General features: G+C 33.7%; 1 protein-coding gene across 8 annotated transcripts in view; it reads left to right on the forward strand.

The window, feature by feature from the left end:
* Positions 1-17,665, forward strand: part of C2CD5 (C2 calcium dependent domain containing 5) — a 91,716-nt gene that overhangs the window by 38,009 nt on the left and 36,042 nt on the right. For all 8 annotated transcript variants that reach the window (XM_087442683.1, XM_004435449.3, XM_087442680.1 and 5 more), the window contains 3 exons: positions 2,103-2,211; positions 14,295-14,409; positions 17,272-17,367. In XM_087442683.1, the coding sequence (XP_087298809.1) occupies positions 2,103-2,211; positions 14,295-14,409; positions 17,272-17,367 (320 nt within the window). The remainder of the gene's footprint in view (positions 1-2,102; positions 2,212-14,294; positions 14,410-17,271; positions 17,368-17,665) is intronic.

Below are 17,665 nucleotides of genomic sequence, written 5' to 3' on the forward strand. Positions count from 1 at the left end.
TGGCGGCCCGGGTTCGGATCCCGGGCGCGCACCGACACACCACTTGTCCAGCCATGCTGAGGCCACGTCCCACATGCAGCAACTAGAAGGATGTGCAGCTATGACATACAGCTATCTACTGGGGCTTTGGGGGAAAAATAAATAAATAAATAAAATTATAAAAAATAAAAAAATAAAAAAATAAAATAAAATAAAAAGTTTAGATGGAAATAAGGAGGCATTTTGACTAAACATTTTATAATACATCTAAGTGAAATTCTCCTCCCATACTTTTCCCTTCTCTTCCTTTCCCTCTGCCTATCAGCTGGGCCAAACCTCTTCACATTTCTTTTTTTTTTTGCTGGGGAGGATTCGCCCTGAGCTAACATCTGTTGCCAGTCTTCCTCCTTTTATTTTTTTCCCCTCCCCAAAGATCCAGTGCATAGTTGTATATTCTAGTTGTAAGTCCTTCTCTGTGGGCTGCCACCACAGCACAGCTACTGACAGACAACTGGTGTGGTTCCACCACCGGGAGCTGAACCCAGGCCGCTGAAGTGGCGAGCGCTGAACTTGAACCGCTAGGCCATCAGGGCTGGCTCTGTCTATCCACTTTCATAGACTGATTTTTTACTCTTTTTTTACATAGCCTAGATGTTTCTTGCCTTTGTTAATTTAAAGATTACTTTTAAATTCTACCTGAATTTATTTCTAAATATATATATGTGTGTGTATACTTATACACACACATATATATATCTTGTAGTGTATCTTCATGGGTTACTGAGGTGTGCAGAACTGTTTGCCTTTGTGCTAAATGACTCCAAGTTGCTATGCTTTGTGAATTATGCTTTGGTGAGTCTGTATTCTCCGTGCTTTAAGCAGCTAGTCAGTAATCTTGCTGCTTTTAATGTGCCTGCTTCTAGTACTATTCTGTATCTCTTTATCTCCCAGCTTTTATTTGCTGCATTTAATCTGCTGTGGTCCAGAAAAAAAGATACCTATTGATAGATTTTAGAATAAGATCCTAAAATTATGTATTTATAATTACTGTTATAATAGTATGAATATGATCTGTGGGGATCTTTTATGAATGAAGTACATAAACTTTAGTACTTGGAACTGTATCAGTTCTTTTGACTGCTGAGAGCCCTGTTTTGCTTATTTTCCAGTTCTCAGTTATGTTCTGAATAGCTGAGGCTACTGGTAAGTGACTTCTGGTTAAGTGGACTACATTAATCTTGCAGCCAGACAAGTCAGATACTAAGTTTCCATTACTCGCATCCAATTAAAATGTGAGAGGCCTCTGTATTTGGGCAGCCACAGGAGCTCCCCTTTCTTCCTCAGTGCTATTTCAATGAATTTCCTTTTTCTACCATTTCTCTCTTGCATGCTTCTCTTTATCTTTAAATTGGGGAGATTGATGTCCTTGAGAAAGAGAGGGAGAATGAGCTTGGAAGAACTTGTGGAATTGTATTACCTCTCCCCTTTCCTTAATATACATTTATGTACTTACATTTTCTCCTGCTGCCCTGGTGTTGATAGAGTAAATAATCCACACAGCGATTCTCTGACCCACCTCAATTTGGTATTTGCCCTTAGCTTTACCTTTCTATGTATCTCTTAGCCCACAGTGCTCATCCTCTTCCCCTCACCCCCACAGTCCCACATTCTTTTAGCTCTCTTGCCCCAGGCCTTCAGATTCTTTACCAGTAGCCTGGAATTGCGTGTGTATGTGAGGGGGAGTCTGCCCCACTAAGAAGTAGATATGGGGTAGAGGGGCAGGGGGATCCCTCATCTCATTGTGAAGTTGCATCAGAGTAGGAGTTTGAGAGAGGAAAGAGGAGCGTGTTCAGATATCTCAAATTGGAACTCGGAGAACATTTTCCTCATTGAGAATTGATAAAAAGAGCGTTTGGATTCTGTATAACATGATATATATGGCAAAATGGATTCAGAATTCTAAACACCCAAGGAAACTTTTGCTTACAGAGCGTGTCTAATGTATAATTGGTAGCCTATTGTTAAGGGGTAGAATTCATTTCCTTATGACAAGCTTTTTTATAACCGTATTTTTTGTACTTTACACATGGTCAGTTGTATTTTTCCCCCATTTTTTCTACTAGGAATTTCCATTTTTTACCTTGACGGCGTTTCCCCCTGGATTTCTTGTGCACGTTGGGGGTGTTGTTAGTGCGCGCTCTGTGAAGCTTTTGGATCGTATCCACAATCCTGGTATGTTCTTTAAAAGTTTGTTTTCCATGTTTCATTTACTTGAATTGCGATCATTAAAATTGATTTTCATAATGTTTTTTTAAGCCAAATCTGTCTGAAAAGGGAAATGAAAAAGAAAGTATAAACTGGCACATGTTGCTTTAAAATATTTGCAGTATTCTTAATTAAAAATAAACTGAGTAGAAGTAGATTTTAGTCACTTTTTTATATAAAACAAACAAATCTTGATTCATTTTTGGCCAAGGTATTACTTGAAGGGATCCTTAAGTAACTTTTATGTCGGCTGTTGTCTTTGACCCAGGAAGATAACAAATTTTATAATTTGACCATTGTGGCCATTAATTTAAGATAAGTTAATTCGTTTCATTAGCAATAACTGTTTATAGATTATTTACATAATTTCCTTATTCCTAAAAGAAGTATTCTTTTAAAACGTAGTTGTAAACATTGTGTAGAATATCAAAGAATTTAAAAAGAAAAGTAACTACTGTCTCTGGTTCCTCGGTTTCCTTTATGTAGCTATGTGTTCTATATATGTGAACAAGTAAGAATAGTAGCTTACTTCTTTAAAGCATGGGGCCATGATTGTAAAACAGGAAAGGCATCAAAGTCCTAGTAATTTCAGGATTAGAAATGCTTTGGTGACTTTTCTAAATCTAAAATAGTGTGCTAAGTGTAGTAAGAACTTTCCGTATGGAATGTACTCTTGCATCTCTCACTGACTACATGCCCAGTAACTTGCTTGAGTCTCTTATTATGTTCATGACATACCTTGAACCTGAAGTTATATTAGTATTCCTATTTGGCATATATACATATATATACACACACACGCATATGTAGTTTTGAAAATTTTAAATTGTCATTTCCAATAACCTCTTCCTGAAGCTTGGATTGACAGCTATAAAAAGAGTAAAATGCTTTGAAATTATTGTATGCAAAACATTGCAGATAGTGATTTTGAGGATACAGAACATTACCATTTAAAAAAATTTTTTTTTAAATTTAATCTATGCCCTGTGGTTTGATGTCATTTGAGTTAATAATTACAGAAAAATGGAATGGAATTTTTTAGACCCTGAATGAGATTTCAGAAAAGCAATACTAGCTAGGATTATTTAACTAAAGCTGAGCAAATACATCTTTTATGCATCAGTCTTCTCTTTTTCTTCTCTGGTTTGTTATTTTTTTTCCTTGTTCTTCATTTTTCTGGTCAATTTAAGATCCTTTCTTCATGTAGTATTTGTATATTCTGCAGTAGTTAAAGACAAATTTAGATTGATGTCAGTTTAATGTATTGAGACCTTGAAGGCTGTGCCAAGTTCCATGTCTTTGTGTTTAGGAACTTGAATTATTTGGAAAGTGCAAGGAAATACTGTGTTAAGATATCGGACATTAACTGTGTGACCCAAGGCAAGACACCTGTGTTTCTATGGACCGTTAGCTCAAATATTTTGATAGATGGCACCCACTGGTATAATAGCTCCAGAAATGGTTTCAAGAATATATTCAGTTGTTGATGACGTCTTCTGTTTACTGAAAACATTTCGATTTTATTGTTGCTTCCATGTACTCTGAGTAAGCTGTAGAGTCTGGGAGAACAAGCGAAGGTTACTTAAATAAGTTTAGGTAGAGAGCTGTATTTAAAGTCACATTACTTTTTAAAGAAAAACTGCTTTTTGGGGTTTATCATATTGCCAGTTTATTCTAGCTGTGTAAGAAATGTAAAAATCCGGGCCCAGTGAAGAAAATAGGAATCCTTATTACAGAATACGTTTTGTGTATTGTAATTACCAGCTCATCCATTCTCTTGCTTTTCTCCCCTTTCAGAATTTTTTTCAATTCACATGTAGAAATTCTCAGTTACTAATGGACTATTTGCCAAAAGCTTATGGGCATATACATACAAATGCTTGTAATGGTATATAAGTGATATTTTAGTTTTGTTTTATTTTCAGTTAAATAGAAATCAATTTATATATTCCAAAGGTTCTAATATTACATTATTTTGATATAAATATCATATTCTTGCGATTGTTTTATGTATGTATTGTGCATTAAAAGGGAACATTTTCTTTTAAGGACATTTTATTAATCTCCAAGCCCCTTAAAATTATTTATGAAAAAATTTTAATTTGTTGAAAGAAGCTGAACGTTAAAACAAAACAAAACTCTAGATTGGCATCTACCATAATGATGATGTATTGATTTTATGACACCGAGTTAACTCTGCTAAGAGAAACTTATGGATTGAGATGTGTGTGCTGATGTTAAAAGTGCTGTATTTGCACTTTTCAATGAATCCTGCAGCTATTTTTTGACTAGTGAATATGGGAAATTTTCATTTTACACTGAATGTAGAAGGAAGAACATCTAATTTTAAAACCACTACCACCTGCTAACTCTGGATTATTATTTTGGAGTTATTTGTTTTAGAACTTCCTTTTTTGTTAAATATTAAGCTAACAGGATCATACAACAAGGGAAAGAATGGGGTGGTTTTAAAAATCATGGTAATTTATCTTAAATAATAGACTTTAGTTAATGTTGGATTATGATAGCATGCTCCTCCTTTCCTTTCTATTTCTACTTCTTATTAACTCTGCTGTCTGTGTCTTTCCAGTTCCTGTCCAGTGGTGTTGTCAATTGTGTTCTTGTTTGTAGTGCTTTTTGTTTTTTTCCCACTCTTCTGCACCTAAAACTGATCTACTAATTTGCTGTTTTGAACTCAGCCTTTGTCGGAATTATGGGTAACACAAGATCTTACAAACTGCTAGACTGGAATAGTTTCAATTCAGGTATTTTAATGGTCATTCAGTACTACATATGCTGACAGAAATTATGGCAGCTCAGTGAAGTTTTTAGAAATTTTCTAGATTAAATAGGTTTAATGTCAATTCAGCTATACAGAGACATTCTGCAATACATATTTTATAATTCTTGTAATTTCCACGGAAATGCAAATATAAAAATGTATTAACTAAACTGAATTAATCAAAACCACAGAAATACCATAAATTACAAATGGCTTTTGTTAGGTTATTAACTTTCAGAACGATAATTTTAAATAGTTTTGGACAGTTTTTTTATATCAAGTAAATGACATAGGCATTAGCTTTACGATTAAGGAAATATTAGTTGTTAAATATAAGTATTAAATGACTAGTTGATAATCTTAAAGTACGTTTAAACTTCAATTTAGATTTGAATATAATATATTTAGTGTTCTGTAAATACTATAGAAGTATAACTGTTAGCATTTTTGTTTACAGTTCTAGAAGTGTTCCAAAATTTGGTAAGTAAAAGCAGATTTTTGGGAGATTAACAGCTTTCGTAAGCTTTCCTCCTTCCCCTTCCACGTGAGAATATAATTTTTCTTTCTTAGTAATTTCATATGGATATAGTTTGTAGCTTTTAAGGAAACTAAGATAACTTTTTAGCTGATGATGTGGTTTAGAGTCTAAGCCAATTTTTCTTTTCTGGTAAAAGCGTATTCTCTTAATAATATAAATGTTTAAATTTTTACATTATTTATATTTTAGAATTGAATTAAATAATAGAACCATATTGATTTAGTATTAGAAGCTGGTATTTTGCCTAAAGAACTTTTTCAGTTCTTTGTGTCAGAAAGTTTATCTGTTTACAACAAAACAAAAACAGAAACACCAAGAGGCTCAGCATTTTAGATAATATCTCATAATCTTTTCAATATTATAAACTTTTTTTTGTTCTTAGGAGTCTAGGATGTAAGTTCTGATGTAACTAATGCACATTTGACTATGAAGTAACTCATGTTCATCATGCAGATTTATCTGAATTCAGTCTAGTAAACACTCTCGTCAGGCCCAACCTTTGCAGATTTAGACTGACATCAATTGGCAAATCTTTAAGGAAATCCACCTCTATTTCCTATCCAAGTTTTTGCTAGCATGTATCACATTGATTAGTATTAAAATTAATCATTTTTAATGTAATGCTTTATACTTTGTTTTTAGTGAGAAATTGAAAATACCCTGCTGGATTCATTTAATGAACATAAGAATATATTTTTAAAACATAGGCAGATTAGTGTAGAGGGAAGAGAAAAGTCTAATTATATAAGAAAAGGACCTTGAGGGCAGATTGATCATTAATACTTGAAGGAGTTGAAACCTTGTGAGGGCGAAGATGTTTAGAGTGAGATGTGTGTTAGATGATAGAACAGTCTTGGAAAGTGGACAAGGCAAAAATTAAATCTTATAGACATAGTCAAGACTTTGTCCATGTAAGCAGAATCACAGAATTTGGCAAAGAGAAACATGGTTGAGGAAGCAGTGTATCTTGCCATCATTTAAAATAAAGTCAGGTAGTAAATGTATGAAAAAAAAGGTGGATGTAAGTTACAGAATATTAAAAGAACATAACAGATGACACTTTCAGTTTAATATTCTCATAGTTGTATGCTTTTCACTGAGGTATTAGAATCTTTCTGGTAATAGTTGGTACATATTCAGAAATCAGGCTGATTTTGATATTAGTTTAGGAAAAATAACTGATAATTCTGAAAAAAATGTGATATATTTGGTAAATATATTCAAATCATTTATGTATCTTCTCTGTAATTAGGGAATATTGAGCCATTGCTGTCCTGTATTATCATAGAAAAATCAATAATTGACCACATCAGTAAGAAAAATAATTGTTGATATTAGTGTTTATGAACGCTAGACATTATTCATCCATACTGTATTTCCTAGATTCTCTGACACTATGTATTATATGGTGTATCATCAATTTAATAGTAGCCTTCCAAGAGAAAAGAGCAAGAAACGTTACCATATTAAATATACTTATTAATTATTAGACATTCTTATTTCAGAAACATTAAGTGTGTAAAGGTAGAAAAACATTTTATATCACAATAATATTTCATGAAATACGATATTTCATGCATTTATTAGAATTTATTTTGTGCCATGCCGTTTGCTGGATAATAAGTGTGCAAAGATGCCAGTCCCTCTGTTTTCACAAAGCTCATATTCTGAGAGGATAGAAAAATACGTAAATGGTTTGCTGTGTGGGATGGTGTGATACAAGACACAGAGTTAAAGAGGAAGGCTTGGTTAACTCTATGTGGCAGGGATGCTTATAGAGGTGGTAATTCTTGAGCTACGTTTTGAAGGATGTGTAGGATTTATATTTCAGGCTGTGTATTTGGAGCCATATTAATACATCCTTTGAATGTAGTTCTGAAACTTCTAGCACTTGTAAAACAATATCCTAGCCAGTTACTTCATACTTAAGTTGTTTGCCTTTGACTACAAAATGTCTTGGTTAGTTTAGCTTTTTTTTCCTGTCCCCTTTTCTCCTGTTTTGCTGTCTTAGTATGTGTTAACTACAGTGATAGAGAATATTTTTATAGAGCAGGAAGAAGGGAACTCAATATCTGAGAATTTATTTAAAAATTATTACCTTTTCTTATCTTCTTAGGTTTCAGGCCTTGTAACAGACTTTATGAAAGACAAGATGAATCTTGCTGCTAGGAAGATGGATGCAGTGTTTCAAATATTGTGTGTGACTTGGCAGGCACAGAGGGTGCATAGGAATAAGACAGGTAGCCCATTGTCACATTTGCGTTAGATCATTGACTATAGGATGGAGAATGGATTCAAAGGCAGTAAGACTAGAGACAGGGAGACTAGTTAGGAGACTGCAGTAGTCCTGGCCATATAAGTGACCTAGGATTTGGTGGTGATAGGAGAGCTCAAGTTTATAGAGCACTCTATGTGCCAGGCGCTTTTCTAAGTGCTGTATGGTAGTAGGTCATTTAATCCTCAGAACACAACTCAGAGGTAGGCACTGTTCCTATTTTGTAGGTGAGCAAAATGAAACAGCAGTTTTCTCAAGGTGAATAGAAAGTGACTGAGCCAAATTTGAATCTTACTACTGTGGCTTCAGGGCTTACACTCTTAACCATAAATTTACAAAATATTTAGAATGTAAAATCAGCAGGACTTGGTAATTACTAGAATGTGGTGAGTGAAACAGGCTCTTGGCAACTTTCAGCTTAGAGAGAGAAAAAGATCATGATTATTCCACATATCTACAAGTCTGAAATCCCAGTGAGCAATTGAGTCCTGTCTTTTGGAAACTCAAGTCTATTTGAAAGTTGAATTGTAAAAAATATTTTAAGAGTAAATTTTAATAATCCTAGCTCGTTGTTTCTCAAATGGCTATGATCTTTTTTTTCCCCTGAGTTTACCACTAAAAGTATTTCTCAATAGCTCACACATATAATTTTTTAATTAGTAATAGTCTCAGTGTAGTTGAGGAAAATTTGTTATTCTTTCTTTGTATAGGATGGTTGTCAGCTTAGATTTTTTTTTCAGGAAGTGGCAAGGGGAACTATACAGTAGTTATATAATGTGGTTTGAAAAGTAGTAGTTTGAAGTAGCTTCCAAACTTAGACAATATTTTTAGGCGTGAATGTTTTAAGTCCTGAGTTAGTAAAACAGGTTGTTTAAAACTGGGTACCTTTTCTTTTGATTTCGAGAGTATTTTAAAAAGTTTTTTTTTGTGTTTTAGACAGATTGTAGATTTTAGGGCATATTTATACTTAAGATTTTCTCAATCTTATAATAAACTTTTGCTAATGATAAACCAAGCTTTAGATTAGTGGTCTGAATTTAGAAAATGTTATTCTTTTTTGTTAGTCATCAGAATTACAGTCGTTTAGAAAATTCACCTTATTTGGGGGGCAAAAATTAATAGTTAAAACCTATAAAAATAAGTATAATTATTACTATAAAATATTTAATTTTAACAAAATGTGAGTTAGCTGATGTGTAAAGAAATATTTATAGAATATACATATCAATCTGAACATCCAAGTTTCTTTTTTTTCAGTTTTAAGTAAAAACCTTTTATCGGTGGATGTTCGTGGAGTGCCTGCCTTGTGCTGAGCACATTGTTGGGGACCGGGAACGCCACTGGTCAGCCAGGCAGGCACCTGTTTACATATCCAGTCTAGACTATAGCTTATACTATTGTGCTGTGTGTGTGTGTGTGTGTGTGTGTGTGTGTGTATTAGTTAAATGGAGATAGGCTTCCTTGGAACTTGAATTCTACTGATGATCTCAGCAGTTCTTCTTTTTACTTCATCTGAGAGATACTCATGAGGAGATGTGCAAAACTAAGCTTAAAGTACTTAAGCAGTTTTTGGTTTTCAGTATTTTAATAAGGTTTTCAGGAAGTAGTTATATAGAATTCAAGAAGGCGTAAATGTAGCACGTATGATATGTGAGCTTTTCTTTATATAAAATATAACATGTAAATATAACATAATTTTCTCTCTGTGTATAGTGTAACTGGATATTCATTATTATCTATTCTTTACTATCTTAAAAAAAAGTCAGATATGTAATCTCCTTAATTGTGAAATTTCACATTTGTATATATATATGAAATGTAACTAGATATTCATTAAATTATTATAATGTAACATGTAAGTGTAGTATATAATTTTCTCTCTGTAATATGACTGGTCTTCAGTTATATTATATATATATTTAAAGAGTAAAATTTCACAAATAAGGAGTGGATTGCATGTCTCACTTTTTTTTTTTTTTTTTTTCTTTTTTACAAATAGTGAATACTCCAGTTTGGTCCAACATGGATTATATGCCAGCTACCATGCTAACATCCCAAATTACTATGTCTTGATGTTTGCTCTGAATTTGCATATCACTTCCTCTGTAGTGCAACTCTTCTTCCTAGTCTGGTACTGAATCCCCACCCAGTTTGAGGTTGTATACTCCCTTGAACCTGAACTCTCTGATTTCTATTTCATTGGGGAAATTTATCTTCTTCAATAGGTTGTTTGGGGTTGGTATTTGAGAATGTAGCTTTTTATGCTGTCCATTAACAAGATAGACTGTTATTGTATTAAAAACCTTTATTTGATCCTACTTAAAACTTTCTCTCCTCTTGTTCATTTAAAAATTAGATTGGATAACTGTTCATTTCTTTTTTTTCTTTCACAGATTTAAAGATTCTCAAGGGCAGAGTTATTCTCTCCCAGAGCTATTTAAAAATAGAACTAAATTTAACACTTCAGGTAGTCACTGTTTCTTAGTTACAAGTGTGTGATTGCCTAAAATCTCAAAGGGATTAAGTTTTATAAAAGCGTATTATGTTGAATTGTTCACTTCTTTACTTTCCGAGATATAAACTATTACTGTCGTTTTAGGAACCTTTACCAGTTTCACATGCACTTCAGAAACAAAATAAAATGCTAGAAAGATGGCAAGATATCAAGCTATGGCCATGCTCTAGAAAAGTAACAGTAGTAAAATGAATTAATTGTGATGTCAACCCAAGTGTGCTGATATTACCCCTAAAAGAGGCATCAGTGGCGTACTGATACAGAGCTCAGTTCATGCCTATAGGTAAAAGGATTTATTAAAAGATTTGTGAGGGGCCGGCTCCGTGGCTTAGCGGTTAAGTGTGTGCGCTCCGCTGCTGGCGGCCCGGGTTCGGATCCCGGGTGTGCACCGACGCACCGCTTCTCCGGCCATGCTGAGGCCGCATCCCACATACAGCCACTAGAAGGATGTGCAACTATAACATACAACTATCTACTGGGGCTTTGGGGGGAAAAAATAAATTAAAAAAAAAGATTTGTGATATTATCTCTGAAGAGTTTTGACCCATAGAAGAAAAACATAAAATAGTCTGAAATATGATTGTATAATATATATAATTTATGTAATATATATGAAATATAATTTGTATAATAAATTGTAATATCTCCTGAAATGATGTCTTTTTATAATTATAAATAATTCTATAGATCATTGGGAGGAGCATGGTATTTAAAGTGAAGATATTTTTTTTTTGACGTCTCTGAAATGTTTATTAATTGCCACCCTCACATCTCAGCTGTATAGCCTTCAAATGACTAAATGGTACCCAGTTTCATTTATGGCATGTATAGTTGCCATAAATTTTTAAGCTAGACTTTTTGTTTTGCCTTTTATATAAGTGTGGTAGATCCTCAATTTTGACTTTTGTAGGATGAATAAAATAATTCAAATTCACTAGTGTCTTTCCCATAAGATGTAGTTAGCAGTTTTTAAGCTTTAAAAATTCCATTATAGGGATTAAATACTGTGATATTTCTGAATTTTCAGTTGTAATGAGTTAAGCTGAATCATAATTACTACTTGAATATTCTCTGGCTCATCTCTGGAATAAGTATAATATAGGCTTTGAAGACAAATTTAATTTTTCTTTAATATTAAATAAATTGTTAATCTTAATTTTAACTAAACAACCCCTAAATTTAATAGCCAAAAAATTCATCCTTTGGCTTCGTGCTTACAGTTGTAGATGATGATTGTTAATCCAATGACTAGTTTGTGATCAAGTGCTCCCTACTGTATGCTTGCCTTGCTTTCACCTGGATCTAGGGCCATTACTTTCTGTAACCATTTCAGTGAGCTGCCATAGTTTTCAGTCTGTACTGTCACCTGATCCAAGCATGCGCCAAAATATCCACTGTTTCTGGCTCCTGTCTGCTGAATCTGCTTTGCAAAACCCTTTGTTCTTTGAGCTTTTGCTTTAGCCAAAAACCAAATTTAAGAAATTCTTCAGAGTGTGGATATATGCCATTTGCTTCCTTAGCTGCCATGTTATGTAACTCTTTAGCTTTATTAAACTTGTAAATACTTTATTAAATACAACGATGGCATCCCCATGTGCAATTGTGTGGCTCATGTGTCAAAATAAAGGCTGCTTGTGAACTTGTCAGAAGAATATGAATGCTCCACTTGCGCTGCATTCAGCTTTTTGTTTTGTTTTTTTTTAAATCAGCCACTTATTCTTTCATAGTGTTTGGTTTAATTATCTGATTATTTTATGTGTTACACCAAGGTAAGTTTGATGTAAATAAACTTTGTATTCTATGTGGTTACATGTATCTCCTAGTAATTATTATGACATACCTTTCCATTTAGACATGCTGGCCATTTCTAAATAAATATATCTTGAACTTAAGTAGCTTCCTCCATTTTTTATTAACTTAAAAAACAATGTTATGGATTACTTCCTGTAAAATTCATTTTAAAACAGAAAAGCTACCATGTATTACTTGTGGCACAGATGTAGGTAAAACTAATGTGAGAAAATCTATTTTTATAAAAACATAGTATACAATTATTTGCTTTAGCAAATAATATTTTAAACTTCCAGAATGGTTTAAAAAGTAAATAGCAGGTTTTACTAGTGCATTTAAGAAAAGTTAGACTTTTTATTTTATACAGTTTTTCAGGAAAGTATTTTCTAAACTGATATATATTTCTATTAATTATTTTTGATATCTCTTTTCAAAGAATCATAAATAATTTGATAGATTGAGCATCTACTTAAATAATAGTTTGTTTTATGGTATAAAATTCCCTGTTAGGAAAGGATGATATTAAATAGATATCCAAATTGGTCTGGAAACATGTATGTCTTAAAAGAGAGAATGGATTTGAAAGTGTATTTGTGCTGTTAATGTCTACATTTCAGTTAGGAATATGAATAAATTCTTTAACATAAGAGTATGTGCAAAATAGGGCCACTTAATTGTCTCACACATTTCTTAATTCATAATATTGATTGCTAACAACATATTGTAGTCTTTTCTATTTCTCTTCTTTTTTATCTCGTACTTTGATCTTTTCCTCAGTTTCCTGGAGTCTGCATTTCTTTCTTTTCTTCTGAAAGAAAGCTTTAGGGTAGCTCTGTCTTGGATCCAAAACTTAATTCAAGAACTGGCTGGCGTCATTTGTAGTTCTGGCTTTTATCTCCTCCTCATTTCTCCCTTTTGCTGATCTCCTCCCTGTGGAGGAAACAAAATTACATCATAGGAATGTGAGCTATAACAAGCCTTTTAACTTGTCTTTATTTTGCTGTCTTCAGTATTTTACTAGTGAGTATAATTCTACTTATTCTACTTATTTTGGAAAACATATTTTGAAAGTGGATATATACTGAAATTCAAAAAAGGAAGTTTTTGGATTGTTTGATTTTCAGTTTTAATATTGCCTTTTATGTGGAAAATTTACAGTAAGAGCTTAGCACCCTACTTAGAGTTAAGTTTTTTGTTTTTTTATCTCAAATTGTTCCCAAATGGAATTGGCCGCAAAAAGAAACAAATTAAGATATGCTGATTATAGACTGTTTCTGTTTTTAACATCTTTGCACATAAAAAGTTACTGTAATTTGCAGCTGCTGTTCACCAGTAGTTTGCAGCTAAATGCAAGTGATTAGGAAGTATGTGTGACAGATGCTCCATTTATAATGCTCCATTACAAGCACTACTGGACTCCTCTATGGTAGTAAAATACAATTCTGTGATTCTAAGACATTTTCTTAATTACGGAGCCATACATGGAGTTATAGTGTTCTATCTGAAATTTGTCCTTATATATATTAACCAAAATATTTGTATTAATCTTTTAAATGTATTTACTTTCTTTATTTGAATTGGTTAGTCCCTTTATTTCTTGTCATTTTGCTTTAGGACCCACATTTTTTTTAGAAGGATGGCTACAGATGGCTTTCTCTTTTTTAACATCAACAAATCTTTGCCTTGGAAAGAACCCAGAATATAGTGGGTTATAAAAAAGAGATAGCAGGAAATGAAATCAGAACTTAAATTAAGTTTGTGAATATGACTCATAAAGTGTTCACTCAGTGAAGTGAGACATAGGATATCCTCTCAGTTTAAGATAGAATCTGGAAACTCGGGGTCTACATTTTAAGTTGTATCTAATAAAATACATCCCTATTGATGTCCCTTAAAGTAATAGAGCAAATAGAACTAGGTAATTTATTTTCTAGCAATCAAGTTTAAAATGTTAAACTTTTTGAGAAGTAGCATTAAATTAAAATGTTAATAAGCTTTTTGAGAAGTAGCATTTTAAAGATGTGAAGTTTTCAAGTTTGTTGTAGAACAGTACTTCTTTGCCTTCCAGAGTATGTTTATTTTAAACATTTCTTGCTCATATAGATAATGTGCTATTGAGTAGTGAACTGATTTAAAATTTATTTTTCAGATGAACCAGAAACTCGAGATGCGTGGTGGGCAGAAATCAGACAAGAAATAAAGTCGCATGCTAAAGCTTTAGGCTGTCATGCTGTAGTGGGCTACAGTGAATCAACTAGCATCTGGTAAATGATAACAACTTGATTTTCTAGATGCTGTACAGATTTACAGATTGTCAACTGAAAAAGGAAAAGCTTTATGCGAATATAGGGAAAAGAAAAAGTGGTCCACTTTACCACCGGTCCAGGAGCGTGGGTTTTAGAGTACATCAAACTGAGATTTATATGCCATTTTTGCCACTTAATTGCTGTGAAACCTTCGGAAAGCTGGTCTACTTCTCTGAGCCTCCATTTATACCTTGAAATGGAGATAATAACCACCTATCAATTAAGCTTATTGAGGGATTAAGTGAGAATATAATACTGACTCTGCTGACTCCTTCCTTTCGGATCTTTGGAACCCTTGATCTGTAAATGAACTGCCATGTGTCTTTAGTTTGTCTGTAAACTCTTTCTGCCTTTCTTTACTAATTGTAACTTAACTTTCTCCTGCCAACAAGTCATCCTTCATAACTGCCAAATTAGGAAGGGACTTCATACTCTTAGTTCTCAATTCTTTCTTTTCCTGCCTTTCATTTGAACAACCTCTCCTCCTTTAAAGTCCATGCCATTCCACAGTTCACCCTCCAAAACATTCTTCTGCCTTTCTTAATGACTTCTGTGCCATCTCCTCCAGTTAAACATGATCATCTCCCTTCTAACAGCCTGGCCTTGTACTTTCATTCTCAAGTCCTCTATCCTCACTTGACTTTTAATCATGTTTTGGACTTCATTATTGCTTGCAACTGTTCCTCTTTAAAAATTTGGAACTATAAAATTTCACTCTTGGAGCACAACTTGACATTTTTCTACCCATCCCATTTGCTTATTTACAATTACTTTGTTTTGACCCTTATCTTTTTTTAATTTTGAGGAAGATTGGCCCTGAGCCAACATCTGTTGCTAATCTTCCTCCTTTTTTCCTTTTTTTCCTCCCCAAAGCTCCAGTAGATAGTTGTATGTCATAGTTGTACATCCTTCTTGTTGCTCTATGTGGGACGCTGCCTCAGCATGGCTTGATGAGCGGTGCATGGGTCCATGCCCAGGATCCAAACCGGCGAACCCTGGGCCGCTGAAGCAGAGCATGCAAACTTAACTGCTATGCCACTGGGCAGGCCCTTTGATCCTTATCTTAACAAAGAGTTTTTCTAGTTTCTTACTTGGGTTCTGACTTTACTTGCTGTCTGCCATCCTTGAACCCTACTTTCAGCTCCTTCAAAAGTTTATAATAGACATCATCTAGAAATTGTTTGACTTTCTGCTATCTTCTTTTCCCACCTTCTATTCTTGGATAATTCTTACTGCCAGCTATTACATGGATAATTCTCTTGTGCTTGTGGTGATCATTATTGTTAGAGAAAAATGATTGGACTGTAGTAAATGTGGGAATTACAGAGCCATGCTATTTCATTTTCCGAGGGCCCTTTGTTTCCTTTGCAGACCATGTATTATACTCTTGAACTGTTCTATTCTCATTGTAGCTGTTCTGCTCTTGTTAAAACTACTAACTTTGTTGTGCTTATCCTCAGTGGATAGTCTTGCCTCATTCATGGATTTAGTGTCATACACTTTCAGGTCCTAGGGATATAGGCCATCAGATTCACATTCTACTGGAGAATTATGACAAGTATAATACATTTTATGATAGAGATATCCCAGGATGTTTTGGGATCCCAGAGGGTTGGAGGTTAGAAGTAAGATTGGAATAAAGTGTTAATGAAATAACTGAAGCTTGAACTGAATCTCAGGGGATGAGTGTGAATTACATAAATGAAGAGAAGAGGCATAGGGAGAGTGTTCAAGGCTAAAAGAATAGCATGTGGAGAAGCCAGAGATGTAGATTCAGTGTGGCTGGAGATGGATCACATATGCAGGAGTCAGCAGAAATGAATCCAGTTAATTTACTTAGAAGTTTATCTGACACAAACTCCTTTTTTTCTTCTAGACCTCAAAAAATCATTGTATTTAAGTCCCATCTTTGCTAATTTTTTCTGTTCTGACCCATCCTACTTACTGTCATGGGATTAAACTCCTAGAAATGCACTTCTGCTCTCATAGCCCCTTGATTCCGTGGCTTTGGTGGCTCCCTGTTATTCCTTCTGACATTCTCAGTGCCCACCTTACATTTGAAGCCTGGCCTCTCTTGACTCAATTACAGGTCAAGTGACCATTTCTTTCATGCCCTCTTAGGCTTCTGGTCCGTTTACACTTTGTTTCCAGTGTTTCATCCCCAGGCTGCTACTTTTCTCATTTGCTTTGGGTAATCTCCTTCAATAATTGTGTTGATTGTTTAATTTTTTGGCTTTCAAATTGGGTGATATGTTATAAAGAGTTTCAAAGAATTCTTTTGAAAATCAGTTTTTATCATACATGTAATGGTGTAGTTTAAGCTCCATTTAGTATATTTTGGATATTATTTGTTTCAGATACCTTTTTATTATTGTTTAAGCTATAGCAATATAGATATTTACATAGTTGTGCTTTTAGAATAATTTTAATAAAATTTAATATGCATTTAAAGAGTATTTTAATACAGTTTAATGGGTTATTGCTGGATTTATCAGTATAGTTTGTACCTACTTTTATTTTGAAACATTGCAGTCTTTATCACCTTTACCATATTTTAGAGGAATCTATTGTCATTAATGTTATACTTTATCTTTTACAATTTTTAAGTAATAAAGAATTGTTACCCTCCCTATTTTAATAACATTATATTACTTCTATTTTCTATCCTAGGTTTAGGAGGTAATCCTGTGATATTATTAATATTTAATAGAGTCCAACTTGAATTTAAATTGTCACCCTTGTAATCACTTTGATATTTAACGTTTTCCAAAGTTAGATTGCCTGAAATTGTTTACTTGTTTATGTGTTTTTCTTTTATAGTGAAGAGGTCTGTATTTTATCTGCATCCGGCACAGCAGCTGTACTGAACCCTAGATTTCTGCAAGATGGCACCGTGGAGGGCTGTTTGGAACAGAGGTTGTCATGGCAGCTGGCTTATTTTCCATAAGAGCAGAGAAGGGAGAGATTGACTTTTTTTCTCTCAGAGCCGGGGAAGTTCTCTATGAGGGTGGATTACAGAGGCAGGGTAGAAATCAGGACTAGGCACTTTATTGATTTTTACCTGACCCATAGCAACAGAGAAGTGTTGGGTTCTGCACTGTAAGACACACATTTTTACTTCTAGTATCTTGATAAGTGACATGTATGACTACCAATAGAAGAATTTCAAGTATACATTTTTTTGTTTGTTACACTATAGGAATAATTTATTTGA

This window comes from Ceratotherium simum, chromosome 17, assembly GCF_057802395.1.
Source record: "Ceratotherium simum simum isolate JZ-2026a chromosome 17, ASM5780239v1, whole genome shotgun sequence".
Classification (NCBI taxonomy): domain Eukaryota; kingdom Metazoa; phylum Chordata; class Mammalia; order Perissodactyla; family Rhinocerotidae; genus Ceratotherium; species Ceratotherium simum.